General features: G+C 39.6%; 1 protein-coding gene across 1 annotated transcript; it reads right to left on the reverse strand.

The window, feature by feature from the left end:
- Positions 1-295: 295 nt before the first annotated feature.
- Positions 296-13697, reverse strand: LOC136686564 (protein GPR108). The gene is made up of 18 exons (XM_066660437.1): positions 13242-13697; positions 11389-11502; positions 10706-10756; positions 10152-10237; positions 9965-10032; positions 9570-9748; positions 9428-9493; positions 9217-9318; positions 7679-7812; positions 7298-7373; positions 6677-6750; positions 6424-6541; positions 6219-6349; positions 5072-5115; positions 4822-4871; positions 4590-4673; positions 4146-4267; positions 296-3827 (listed from the first exon to the last, which is right to left on the reverse strand). Exons 1-18 carry the CDS (start codon positions 13530-13532, stop codon positions 3746-3748), a joined length of 1872 nt encoding a protein of 623 aa, XP_066516534.1. The 5' UTR covers positions 13533-13697; the 3' UTR covers positions 296-3745.
- Positions 13698-14719: the final 1022 nt, after the last annotated feature.

Raw genomic sequence — 14719 nt, forward strand, 5'->3', positions numbered from 1 at the left:
TTTGTGACTGCTGGTGAAAGAATTTCTGCAAACATAAAGTCACTGCAGCTTAACACTTTTGGAGGAGAATGCTAAACACTCAGATCTGTTATGCCATGCTATCTTTGTTTACCATAAGGCTAACAAGTGTCATGAAAAAAGAGGGTTTTCACAAACTTGACACATTTCATATAAATACTTAATAGTAATTAAGTTAATTAATATAAGCTAATGGAAATATAATTGTTTAAAATACAACAATTAAAACTGAATCATTTAAATATTTTTTTTATTTCAGCGACTCTGAAAAGCCAGAGACGTTATTGAAGAATCAAATCAGACTGCTCAGTTTCACAACAAAACCTATGGTGGCTCAGAGAGGCCAAGCACAACAACATTTAGCAATCAGGCGTTTGTGATTCTTTATTAAACTGACACCTAGTGGCCTGGAGGTGTCAGAGACACTGTACAAAACCCATTTTTAACAAGCACTCTCTTGTGGGGGACCCACTCTATGGGGCATAAACTGGTTTAGTGAATACTGTTTGCTTTATGTGGTAGAAACCACAGACTGCACATTTAAGGAGTGTTTTTGTGGTGGTGGTGTTGTTGTTTAGTCTTATCTTTCTAATTGTGATTAGACTCTCTGGGCCACCGTACGGCTACACACACTTCATTGCAGTAAGATGGCCTGCTGAAACATTCATGAACCTTGTTGTGATTGGCCAGTTCTCCTCCAATCACACACATGTTCATAAACATAAATAAGGTTCTAAATGTGATCATAAATAAAGGGTTCTAGGTCAGACACATGGTTCTAACACAAACCCATAATTAGTGGAGGTTCTCTAAACTTCTAAGAGGCTCTTAACGTACCTGCATTTAAAAAAAAATTCTTTAACCACGTAACATCTGCTCTGTTTTTTAGAACACACCTTCTCTCTGGCCAATTAAAGGTTCTTTAAGGAGCAGAATATGGGCCCTTCTATGGAACCACTCTAAAGAACCCTATCGGGAGTGTGTACATGCTTAGTAAAAAGGGTTCTTTTAGTGGTATCACATGAGAGCCAATTTTGGTTCTATAAAGAACAATGTCTGAAAATCAGAAGAATTGCTCCAGGTTTAAAAAGAACCTTCATGTAAAGGTGCTTTAAAGGTTATTCTTAATATAGTGTTCTTCTAACACTCAGTTTTGGTTCTCCAAATAACCATCCCCTTAAAGAATAAATACTGATTCTTCTAGAACATTTACATTATGGATACAAATATGGTTCTCTGTGGAAAGGTCCTTTAGAGAACTTTGAAGAATTTTCAGGATGTTTAAAAGAACTTCGCATCCTGTAAAGACAATATAAGGGTCCTTCCTTTGGTTCTGAGACAAAGGCATTGAAGAACAGCTTTTGGTTCTATGAAGAACCATACTTAAGAGATGCAAAGTAAATATAACCTTTAACACTTTAAAGAACATTTAATAATAAAAAAGTGATTATATGGGTTCTTTCTAAAACATTCACATTATGTAGGTTCTTTTCAACTTTTGGTTCTCTAGAGTATCATTCACTGCATGGTTCTTCATGGAACTATCAGTGGTTCTTCTATAGCCTGCTCTAAAGAACCTGTTTAAAGCATATGTAATTATCTAAAGGGCCCTATATACCACCTTAAAAAGGTGGCCACAAAGTGTTATTGAGTGATGCCTTACAAGAACCACTTTTGGTTTTTTAAAGAACCACGCTTGACAGAATGTGAGAGCATAAAGAGCCTTAAGCTTATCTGGTGGTTCTTTAAACTTGTAAAGGGTTCTTCACTTATTTTCCAAATATCTCTATTGTTCTCCAGAGAACCATCATCTGAACTGTTTAAAGGACCTAAAGAACTGTTTCAAAGCTTATAGAACTTTTACATCCCTCAAAGGAACATTTTAAAGCTCCTTTAAAGTATCCTCAAACCATGTAAAATCGATTTAAGTGCACTATCTAGAACCATAATGTTTTGTGAAGGGTCTTTTTTTTTTTTTTTTTTTTTTTTAAAAAAAGGCAAACATGTTTCTCTATGGAAAACCAAGAGTGGACCCTCTAAAGCATCAGACGGAGAATGCTGTGCTTTATTTTTTACTTAAGAGTGGTTCTTTAAGGTACCTTTAGGACACTTTCTTTTGGCAAATCACAGAACACTCAGCGTCCCTGACGTTCAATCCTTAGAATGAAACTCTTCCCAAAATCAAATCCCCAAAATAATTTAATTCAGAAAAAATATATTCAGAAACACATCCAAAACCCTGCTCAGTACACGCTTCATTTACTCTCAGCAGTCTTCGACGCCGGTATCAGAACATAGACCAGATCCAGCTCCTTAAGGACATAAAGAGCCTAAAAGAAACCTCCCCTTAAAGGTTATTCAAGGAAACAAAATGGTTCCTCTATGGTGTCCACTCTCAGAAAAAAAGAAGGACTCTATATTCACACCCAGAGAAGTACCACTATTGGTTCCCTAAAGAAAAAATCCTATTTGATTATGAAGAAATGCTCTAGAAGAACATTCAAATCTTAAAGTCAATGTAAGGGCTCTTTCCAGAACTTTTAAAGGACATCCATCTTATATAATGTTAAAAATAGGTAACATACACAAATGGTTCTCAATGGAAAGATTCCTCAGGGAACTGTGGAGCTTTAAAGAGCATTGTGCTAAACTTGTTTACAGTTTCTTTTCAGAACTTCTATTTAAAGATTTAGCAAAAATATTTCTGAAAGGTTCTTCAGGGATCAATTTAATCATTCTAACCAGAACCTTCACATAGCATTTTATAAGTTCCAAGGATGTCTATTAATGAGAATGATTCTCCGTGGAAAACGTTCTTCAGGGAATGATAGAGAGATCTGAAGATATTTAAGGAAACTTCTCAACTGTTCACATCTTCTCATTTGAAGCCAATTTTAGGGTTCCTTCTAGAACCTCTCCATTGCATAGATGGTCAACAGGCCGGTTATGAGAATGGTTCTCTGTGGAAAGGATCTGGGAACTGAGCAGAACCTCTGAAGAACCCTGTAGAACTTTAACATCATGTAAAGATGATTTAAAGGTTCTTGAGCTTATTTTAATGTGGGGGATCTCCAAACTGAGAAACAAACATTTAACAAAAATAGGTTCTCTATGGAAAGGCAGTCCAGCATTTTTCCAGCCAATCAAATCAGTGTAGAGATGTGAGGGGCAGGACTAACAGCTGTCAGACATACCATCTTGTTTGTGATTGGTGGATGTGGCAGTGAAGCAGGGCCTGATCCAGGGCTCTTTGGTTTAGGGGGCCCGGGTGGGTCACAGCTCGGGGGTGGGGTGTAAGTAAGGAAAAACACAGTAACCAAACTCCTAAAATGTGGAAAATCCTTCCATTGTGAGAGGTGGCATCGGCCTCATCAAGCGTCAAACAAAAACTGAAACAAAAGACGACAAACAAAAGACACGCCCTACAACCCATTAAAGGAACAGACGTAGGTACTTAAAAACTAAAACCTTTCATTAAGTAAAGTCTCTCTTTGGATATCCACAGCCCTCAGGTAATGACAGACAGACAGAGAGAGAGACAGAGAGAGAGAAGCTTTCACAATCTGTACAGAGAAATAGTCCATCCACACACACACACTTTTCTGTATCTCTGTGTTTTGCATAGCTCAGGCCATGGCTGCTATGTACTTAGGCAACCACATGAGGAATGGCTTGGGGAGAGGGTGGAGCTCAACAGTCAAGGCCCCACCCCTCTATGATGTCACAATCACAAGGTGGGCTCTCTCTCTCTGCCATTTGAGATCTTCTTCACCTTTGAGATGCCCTGTAGAGCCCCGGACTCTGTCACACTGGAGAGTAGGACAGAAGGATTAATTAATATTATTATTTAGTAAAATTATTTTTATTTGAATATTATATTATTTTATTACCACTTTATCACTACTATTATTTATTATAAATGACTGTTTTGAACACAGGTCTCCTCTGAGACACATGAACCAACCACATCTTTTTGAACAGCCGTAAACACATTGTCAAAGAGCATGTGTAGAGGAGAACGCTAACTGCCCAGATCTGTTACGTATTTGTCCAGCTTTGTGCAGGAGGTAAAGCAGTAGCACTTCAAAGGCTTTATAGAAAAAATTATATTTCTGTATTCATCTTACACTTCATCCATCTCCAGGTCTTCCTCGTCCTGAGGGAGCTGAAGGTACGGGTTGTTCGAGGCTGGACGGAACTTAAAACCCGTCAAAACAAAAAACACCAGAGTGGACACCTCTATCAGAAACTGAGAGAAAGCCAGAGACAGAGAGGGCAAGTGTAAACATAGCTATGGAAACAAGGGCTATGTTAGCCCCGAAACCCCTGCCACAATAAAACAAACACCCAATTTAACCATGGAAACAAGTTAATTGTTTACCAGTGAAATGGGCACAATATATCATTGGAGACAAATTAACTGTTAATTAATTAATTAACTAAGAAATATGCACAATGGAGACAAGTGAACGGTTGCCAAGAAAATATACACAATGTAACCATGGAAACAAGTAATATGCAACTATGGACACTGTTTTTTTGTAAAAACGATATGGGAAAAAGAGTCTGACCTCCTGACACCACTGCCACTGGAAAGGAACAGGGACCTTCAGCAGGATGGAGATAATCCTCGTAAAGTAGATATAACACACAATCTACACACACACAAAATGAGAAAAGCACTAAGTAGCATAAATATGATAATTTATAACATTAAAACTTATGTTGAAATCACAAATAAAAACTTCTCAGAGCTTTTGATTTATTTAAAAAATAAATGTGAATAGAATTTATTTTCCTTACCATCACATAGTAATGCCTGAACAGCTTCAGCTTCTCCAGATTCATTGCAGCTGCAACACACACACAAAACAGGTTTTAAACACACATCAGAACACAGACTTCAATGGTAACTGGTGTTTTACACACACACACACACACACACACACACACACACACACACACACACACACACACACACACACACACACACACACACACACACACACACACACACACACACACACACACACACACACACACACACACACACCTTTTCCATCTGTAGTGGAGGCCTCCTGCAGGTGTCGAATAGACCTGCAATAAATTAAAAAAGTAAGATGTAAGTGACTATTGCTTTGAGACGCTGGGCTGATATTGGTATGATCAGAAATTTATATCAAAAAATTTCAGTGGATGACAACATCAACAAAATCAGTAATAATTTCAATACATTATATATTAAAAAAAATAAATTATGCAATACTTCTGCCAATGAATTAAAAAAAAAAAAAAAGAAAAGTAAAATAAAGTCTGTAAGTAAATCATCTAAATCATCAGGCCATACTTTATTCACAGTGCCATATGCTCAGTAAATAAAACTGGAGTAGGTGATTTGTTTAACAAAGATTATTTTTTAATATATTTCTTAAATTACCTTTACATTCCAATAACAGTCAATAAATGAAATGCTCAGACGAAAAGATGCATGAGCTGCATATTTATTCATTTGCTCGGCTCAGACACACATGCTGCGCTAAAGGCTGGAAGAACAATGGAGAACAGGTACAACCTCTGGAATTGACGAACAAGTTAAGGAAAGAAAGATGGAGGTAGAAAAGGCTTCCAACTAGGGATGTGCCAATAATCGGAAAAGTAATCAAAATCAAAATTCAGAACTTCTAATCCACACAATCAGGTTTACATCAATTATGTAAATGTAACTTTTTTTTATTCTGTTGTGTCCCCACTTTCATGTACTGTCTCTTTAAAACCACGCTACCACACTGTAGTCACATGATTCTGCCCACTATCTGCCACATGGAGGAGAACCTAAACGCTGAGGCCGACCGAGTGGCTCAAGCAGCTCATACCAAAGAAAAATATGTGTTTGGACGTGTTGTGTTTTGACTATAATTAAGACGACACTGAACAAAAAAACTGGCCAAAGCATAATCACACACCAAATATAAACAGTGCTCAGAAAACAAGAGAGGAACAAGCTCTCAGCGACATTAGAGAAAATGGATAGTTTTAAAAAACTACACCTTTGGCAGCTTGCTCCTCACTGCTTTCCCACTCTCTCTCAGACTCAGGGTGAGTGTTTGGGGGAGTGGCTTTAGAAAACTTTAGCACACAGTCTGCTGACCCCACGAGGACAAGATGTCCCCATGCTGCGAGAATGTAAACAAGACGCTCACCAGACCACAGGAAACAGGATGGCTCCACAGCAGATCAGATCAACCAGAAACAGAACCTGTCTCCACAGAGCGTACTCACTGGACGCCTCCTCCGTCTCCTCGATGATTATATATGCCACGTTAGCTAGAACCTGTGTTAAAAACGATGAAATAAATGATTCAACTTATTAATCCATTAATCCCGGCCCACCACACACACACACACCTGTAGAGGGATGACAATCATGAAGATCTTCTTCTCTTTGTCTGAGAGAATGTATTTCACAAATGCAAATCCTGTTCCAATCAGAGCCAGAGTGATGAATAGCAGCGCCCCCTTCAGTCTGCGAGCACAAACACACACACAGACATTTTAACAAATGAATGGGAAATCTAAATTAGGATATAAACCTGGCTCTTGAATAATGGATTTATAAAGATTGTGTTTGAGCTACAAAAACACATCTGTGTACACTTACAGGTGAGTAATGTAGTACATCACAGCCCAGCCTTCGATAGGATGACCCTCCATGTTGATGAAGTGATAGTTAATCTAGAGCACAGAGAGAGACAACAAAATAAATAAACAACGTATACTTGTATTACTACTACTACTACTACTACTACTACTACTAATAATAACGCAACAATAAATATTGTCCCTCTTCAGTCCTGAAAGTTTTTCTGGTTCTCGTTGTAGGCCTAAACATTCCCGAAAACATCTGAAAATGAAAGTGTTTATGTTCAAGCCTTCACAAGCTCAAACAAGAAATACTAAGAGTTAAAACCGAACAGACACAGATGTATCGTTGTTTAAAACCACACAGACTCTGTAAATTCAGCCCAAGTTTAAAGACACCACCACCTCAATGTGAATACAGTAAACATCTACACCACAGACTCAGTGCTGACTTCTGTGGAATATTCAGTATATATTTCTACAGTAAACTGGTTAATAGTGTCCACACACTGTAAAAATTAATGATGGCCAGTGGTATCACCATGGCAACGTAAACAACACATCCTTAGGTGGTCAACAATAGGTGTCTTCCAAAATGTGTGTGTGTGTGTGTGTGTACAATGTAAACTCTAATACTCACACTGTGGAAGACCAGAGACATTGCTTTAGTGTACACCAGCGCCGCCATCAACCAGTGGATTTTAAACACACTGTACCTACAACACACATACACCAAAAGAGTTCAGCTAATTAGTTATCGCATATCTCAGAAGAGAAGAGAAACCACAGTCATAAGCATTAGTGCCTGTTTAACTGTGTGTAGTTCTACAGCCGTTTTACCGAATCAGGAGTTAGAAGAATCTCACACAACACAAAAAGCAGGTCTTCTGTGTTTTTATAAATGAACACAACAAACAATGCTCTGACAGCATCAACATAAACAACATGAGATTAAACCTGTTGTGGTAATGAGAACTCAAGCTTACTTCAGGGTTATTTAAGTCTTTTGTTTTGTGTGTACCTGTGTTTAAGCAGTGTGTAAGTCCACACTATGGCTGCAGCCAAAAACATGACGGCCATAGAGACATAGAGCCGAGGGAGAGGAATCTCAGTTGCCGAGAGATAACCATCTGGATTCCTTTCTGTAATCTCCACCTACACACACACCATTATTAATGCCACCATCACTGTTAGGCTTAGGGTCATCAGAATAAATTTCAGTACCATCATCATTATAACTAGGGATGCACCGATTTAAATTTTTTTGGGTTGATACGTTAAACGATAATAACCTTGGAGGAGCCAACACTGATAATAACCGATAATTTGATCTTTTTGTAATTGAAGCAAACTCACACTGGATTAAAGCAAAACTAATTCTTATTGTCATAGGACAAGGCTTTTCTCCAGTATTTGCACATTTCTTTACTTTTTAATTTTATCTTTTACGTTTTTAGTTGTTTATTTATATTTTTATCATAGATTTACCGCTGTTCCACATAAATGGTTTACAGACTGCGCAAATTATCGCAGTACTTGTTTGGAGCGAAGGAGAGAGTGGCATAAAGTGGCTCTAAGCGAGCGAGGGACAGAGAGTGTTTGATCGAGTGTTTGTAATCATTTATCAACTGTTTAGGTAATAAATTCAGATGCTAATGTTTTATATAAGAAGAGCTCTGGGACCGTGGTGATTGGGAGTATCCTTCTGTCACTTACAATGCTGTTTGTGTGTGTGTGTACTGAACGTCGCTCATATACCAAATTAGTTTCCACCACGGTAATTTAATCCCAGAGACTGTTCTCTGCAGAAACCATGAAAAACGTCTACACAGCAGACATCATTGTGTATTTACATCTGTCAGTGTAATAACGGCTAAAATTCCAATTTTGGACCAATAACAATAACTAAAAAAATCCACATATCGACAAATAACATATCAGCTGTCAATATATCATGCATCACTGATTATCACTGTGTTAATTTCTATCTTCACTCTCGTCAACACAATCACCATCAAGTTTTCACCACCACCAAAGTCAATAATTATCATAGCCTTCACTCTCGTCATCACCAACATTACACCCCAGTTCTCAGAAGAGTTTTGTAAGCTCTATTTTACAGAGGCTCTCGCTTGTGTTGTATTTATAATCCTCATGAAAGGGTTGTGTACTGTCTCCAGTTTTGCGTGGCTCAGAAAGAGCAGAGACAGTACTGAGTGCGTCAGAGGACACACAATGCAGTGGTGCCATTGGTTGGAGACGTGAATTCACATGTGAAAATTCACCAAAGTTTAACTTGAAGCAAAGCTTTGCAGGTGAAGGTGACTCATCTGGAAGTTGTGTACGTCACAGGTCAAAATTCACCCATTAGATGGAATGAGTTTTCACACTCCGAAGTTCACAGACAAAGCCCCAACGTGACTTTGTCACTTTATTATAGCTTAATTATCCCCATCACAGTCATAATCATTAGTGTAATCCTCAGTGTCACCTTTGTTTACAAGCTGTTTACAGGATATTTGTGTGTCAGTCATGTCCTTTACACGCTACTGTACTCACGTTGAGGGAGTAGGGAGTGGCTCTGATTGGCCTCAGGTTGAGGCAGTTGTAGAAATTCAGAGTATACAGACCCTGGTCTTTAGCTCCTATAGTCATACGGAACTGAGAGAGAGAGAGAGAGAGAGAGAGAGAGAGAGAGAGAGAGAGAGATGTATAAACAGTTGTTGTGTTGTCCTCCCTCTGTTAAAGCTGCTGTAGTTCAGAGACTCACTGTGAATTTGTAGAATTTGTCTTTAAACTTGGTCAGAGCCAACTTCAGTCCATTCATCTTCTCCCCCTAAAAAACAGGAGCACTGTTAACATAAAACTGCTCACACACACACACACACACAGACACACACACACACACTTACAATGACAGGTTCAGTCGTCCTGCTCTCCGTCTTCTTCTCTTCCTGTTCTTTCTTTTCCAGCACTTGTTCTTTATCCTTCTTCGGATCCATGATGATTTCATTCTCTGCAATTTGGTCCTTTTTTCCTTTATTCTGAGCCGGGTCAAGTTTGGGAGGTTTTTCTCTTCTCTTACGAGATTCTGAAAGGAAAAAAGCTACTATGACAGTGAAATTGGATCTGTCATGAAGGTGAAAGTGAATCTGAATATACAGCTGTAGTGAAAGTGAATCTGGCTCTGGGACGAGCGTGAAAGTGAACCTGGCTCTGGGACGAGTGTGAAAGTGAACCTGGCTCTGGGACGAGTGTGAAAGTGAACTGAATGTAAAGAGTAAATCTGGGGATGAAGTGACCTCACCCTTTTCTTCTTTTTTCTGGTCAGGTGTTAGGATGCTATCCTCCTCATGGAAGGATTTCACCTCGACACTGGAGACAGACAAAAAAGACATTTTACACACTGAGCTGATACTGTTTCAGTGTAAAAGACAAAAACATTTCCAATATACTGTCCATAAATTACTGGCCTAAGACACACGCACACAGACCTGAGTGAGGCAGTGTTGATGATGAAGAGAATGAGTGTATCATCACTTCTATTCTTATTCAGAGGGCATGACTGTTTGTCTTCAGCCTAAAAACAAACAATGCAGTGAAATCCCTGACCACAACCCAATCATACACCACGACACACCCCACCCAGACATGGCCTGGACACACCCTGCCAAAACCAGGAACAATGACCATGAAGAAAACACTGACCATTACAAAAAGGGGCTCAGAGAAAATCACTGATCCAACTTAAAACAGTAGATGGTAAAAACAGCATTTAACTTCCAACTTCCAAGTGTTTACACATTAAATCTTAATCTTGATTATTATTATTATTATTATCATCACAAGAAAGTCATTTTTACCACCAATATACAAAATATTTATAAATGTAATGTATTATTTTTAAGTGAGTGAGTAAGAGAGTATGTGATTGAGTGAATGGGTGAATATCTGAGTGAGTGAGCCGCATTTCTTCAGTGAATTTGATGTGATGATTTTATCCCTTTAAGACCAGCAGATAAATAAACACAACCAGATTCTTACTCACCGTGTAAGAGAAAACTCCATTCACACGAGACCGACCCAGACTGAAGCCCACCTGCATGAGCAAGCGCACACACACACACACACACACACACATCACAGCTATCATTACTCTTTCAACAAAACCTACTAAAATATAAAAATATGAGCTGAAACTTGTCATGGCACTGGAGTTGTTGGAGCGATTCTGGATTGATCTTATTTGTTGATTCTCCCTGAGAAGATCACGCTGGGGTTTTCAAGTCTAAAATACTGGGTAAATGTCAGAGACCACCTTTTAATTTCTAGCTCAAAACATCATTGAACACATTTAACACCTGTTCACAGAGTCAAACAGAATTCCTATGTAACAAATGAGCACAGACACCAAAAATAAAACTGAATATAAACCTGCTCAGAGCCTACTGCTCCCACACTGCCTTTAAAATAGCGCCCTCTTCTGAAGACCAGCGTCCACCTCCTCACACTCAATAAAGGACACACCGACACTTCAGCCTCGGGAGCTGTGGAGGAAGTGTTTTCTGATTCTCACTTTTACCAACACAGACGATGATAGGGTGGTCACTGAGACCTGCACAGCGCCAGTTTCACACACCCTACACACTTCCTCACACCTGTCCCAGTGAGGGGAGGAAACCACGCCTCCACACGCTGGAAACGGGGGAAGAGCGGGAGGCTGTAACTCACCACAGGAGAGTTGTTGTTTATCTGCGGCATATGCAGAGATGTCAGGTTCACCTCCAGAGTCCCCTTCTCAAAATATCCAAACGTGTTCAGATGAACCACAAAACGGGTCTCGTTCTGAGAGAGAGAGAGAGAGAGAGAGAGAGAGAGAGAGAGAGAGATGGATGGAGTTTAGAAATTGAGAGGAAAAACATGAGTAAAATGTAGAAAGGGAGAGAGAGAGAGATTGTTTAAATAATTCATCCCAGCAGTTTCCATTAAAATGACATTAGTTCACTGTCCACTCACAAACCACAGACTATTAGTACTTCCCCACTGCAGGGACTCTACTCGACTCGATTCATCTGTTCTGCTCCTCCACCAGGTAAATTAGGACCTGGTTCTGGAAGTGGGTTCTTGTTTAGTCGCTGTTCTCTTGTGGTTCAGAGCGAGCAGAGTAGGGACTAAAACGTGGCGTGTAAACCTTGCAGAACGCTGATTGTCCAGAGAGAGTCATCACTCTACACCACGCAACGCAGATGACCAGCACCAACTCTCCATCTGTAAAATCTCCAGCTGCAGCAGAGATCACATTTGTTTTTATCCGACTTACGACAGAAGCTCGTAAAATCACGCCGTGGTCTTCTGAAGAGGTTCAAACGCTCCTTGGATCTGTGGCTGATGAATGAATCCATTGAGAGCTGGACGCTGCAACAAGGAAGGAACGAACTCTACTGATCTGTCTGAACTGATGACGGAGCTGTGTTCAGTCCCAAACAACAACACAATGAGTAAACACCGCTGAACGTTACTGCCACCATTGTTGTGGTTTCCAAAGCCCGCTGTTCCCCTTAGAGAAGGGGGTTACAGACGGCACCGATACATTTCAGGGCGGAGCTGTGGGAGTGGAAAACCAACAAGGGACTAATCAGAGTAGAGTCCAGTAGAGATCAGAAAAGTGTAGTAGAGACCAGTAGAGTCCAGTAGAGACAGGACCATGCAGTGGACAAGCACCATTTTACAACTGTCCCAAAGTTGTCCTGTGTCCTGACACCAGTGTGTCCCCCTTCTTTTCACTGCAGTATTAGTCTCTGACTTTCTGGTGAGGTTTTACATTGGATGCTGGAACATTGCTGTGAGTATTTGACAGTATACACATCGGTGAGGGCCATGGTGTTGGTGAATAGTTCTGGATCACACTCACCACTCCCAACTCATCCCAGAAGGGGCAGGATATATCACATTGCAGTTATATTTACCATGTTATTAATGTCATTTTGATTTAAATTTAGTTTACTTTTGCAATTATTGAACATAGCTTTTATTGACACATTTTAGAGCTTTATTTCCACACTTTTTCCACAGTTTTTTCATAAATGTTCAGAATATGAAAACACGTTATAAAAAACGTTAAAAATATGTTTTAATGTATTTTTTTAATGTAATATTTAAACTCATAAGAAACGTAGGGAAGTCAAACGAAAAGTAACTTTAAAATAGAAATAAAATTGTCAGTCATGTAATTTGAAATGCATTTAAAGAATTTAAAATGAGGTTATTGGCGTTTTAACAGATTAGCATAAGGTTCAGGCGAATTTTAAAGCTTCAGCTGAACAAATATTTCATATACTACATTTTAAATATGTCCAAAAATATTTTGAAGAGGTATAAAATTGTATAAAGCGAAACTCTGAAAAGAACGCGGAAAAAAAAACTAAGTTTTCAACCATATTGACCCTTGAACCTGCTCTGAAGCTGAGCAAGGCGACGGGGGAGTAATTTAAAGTTTGTTTAGACGCTCATAAATTGAAAGAAGTAGACTTTAACGGGGTTCTTAGTGATATTAACGGGTTTTAGATGGTTTACAGGGAGTGTACCTTCAGGAAGAGGCGGTGTATTCTGGCCTCGGAGACCGCGACTAAGAGCGGCAGTAGCAGCACCGCCAGCCCGGAGGACACGGTCATATTCTTGGTCACCGCCGCTGGGAAAGATCCCGGGGTAAAACTGTTGATCTGAACTTTATCGCCGGCTGTTTCACTCCGCAGGCCGACTGATGGTGTTTCTAAACCACCTTCCTGATCCACTGTGCAGTGTTTACACGTCACCGCAGCCCGAACACCCTCTACCGCCCCCAGCGGCCGGAGGATCCGCCACAGCCGTTCATCCATTGCCTTGCATACTTTCTTATCCCCAACTTCCTCTGTTCAGAAATGGTCAAAACCCCACTGAAATCATTCTCAGTGCTGCTGCTGCTGGTGGTGGTGGTGGTGTGTTAGTGTGTGTTGTGCTGGTGCGGGTGGATCAGACACAGCAGTGCTGCAGGAGTTTTTAAACCCTGTGTCCACTCCTCCCTTGTTGGTCCACCTTGTAGATGTAAAGTCAGAGACAGTCCTTGATCAGTGGTCACACGCCACCCACAGGACACTGGTGGTAAAAGCTGGTGACTATGTTTAGTCACAGTCCTGTGTGATGTAGCACCTAGTGTAATTGAATTTTACATTTGTATTTTAATTGAATGACTTACATTTATTTGCGTTACTGTAATTGAGTAGTTTTTTGTGTACTTGTTTGTTTTAAAGTATATTTTTTAAAATCTGTAACTTTACTTTTAATTAAGTAAATTTTGCTTGAATTATTGTACTTCACTACATTTTAAATTGCATCCGTTACTGAGTAAAAATGTAAATAAAATGTAAGAAAAAGAAAAAAAAAATGGTGGGCTGGAGAGCTAGCGCTAAAATCACAATAAATGCGGAGATGGACAAGTCCTTCACCGGTGCAGATCCTGCTGAGTGAGAAACCCCGTCCAATTCTGAGTTGCTCTGGAAGAAAATATACCCCAAGGGACCACTTCGACTTCAAGAAAGTTGAACGATGTCTGCTGTAGGTAATACACTGACTAGACATAAGTACCTCATACATACCCACTTCAAAACAGCAGAAATAAATATCCCTTTAATACGAACATGATGTTGAATAGACATAACTTCAACTATTGTAATAGTCATGCTCATATATTCTGGCCTTGCTGTCACTCGAGGGTTGTGCCTCCTCAGGTAGCGACCTCTTTCTGTCACGCCCAGGAAGTGCAGCCAGTCATCCTTTCAATATGAAACTTGCAAACTATGCTTCCAGCTGAATCTCTAGGAACATTCAGTGCCTTTGCTCTCTGTTTGTATCGTCTTTCTTGCTTGTGAAAGCCAATGATCTCTTCTCTGAACTTTCTGAACCACTTTCTTGACAAAGCCATATTTCTAAAATGCAATCAAATGTCACAGTCAATAAACCCCTAACCAGTCCAGGTATATCATTTTATCTCACACAAACCTGGAGCAACTAAAGAATTCCTTGCTCT

The sequence above is a fragment of the Hoplias malabaricus genome, chromosome 2 (genome assembly GCF_029633855.1).
Source record: "Hoplias malabaricus isolate fHopMal1 chromosome 2, fHopMal1.hap1, whole genome shotgun sequence".
In the NCBI taxonomy this organism is placed as follows: Eukaryota; Metazoa; Chordata; class Actinopteri; order Characiformes; family Erythrinidae; genus Hoplias; species Hoplias malabaricus.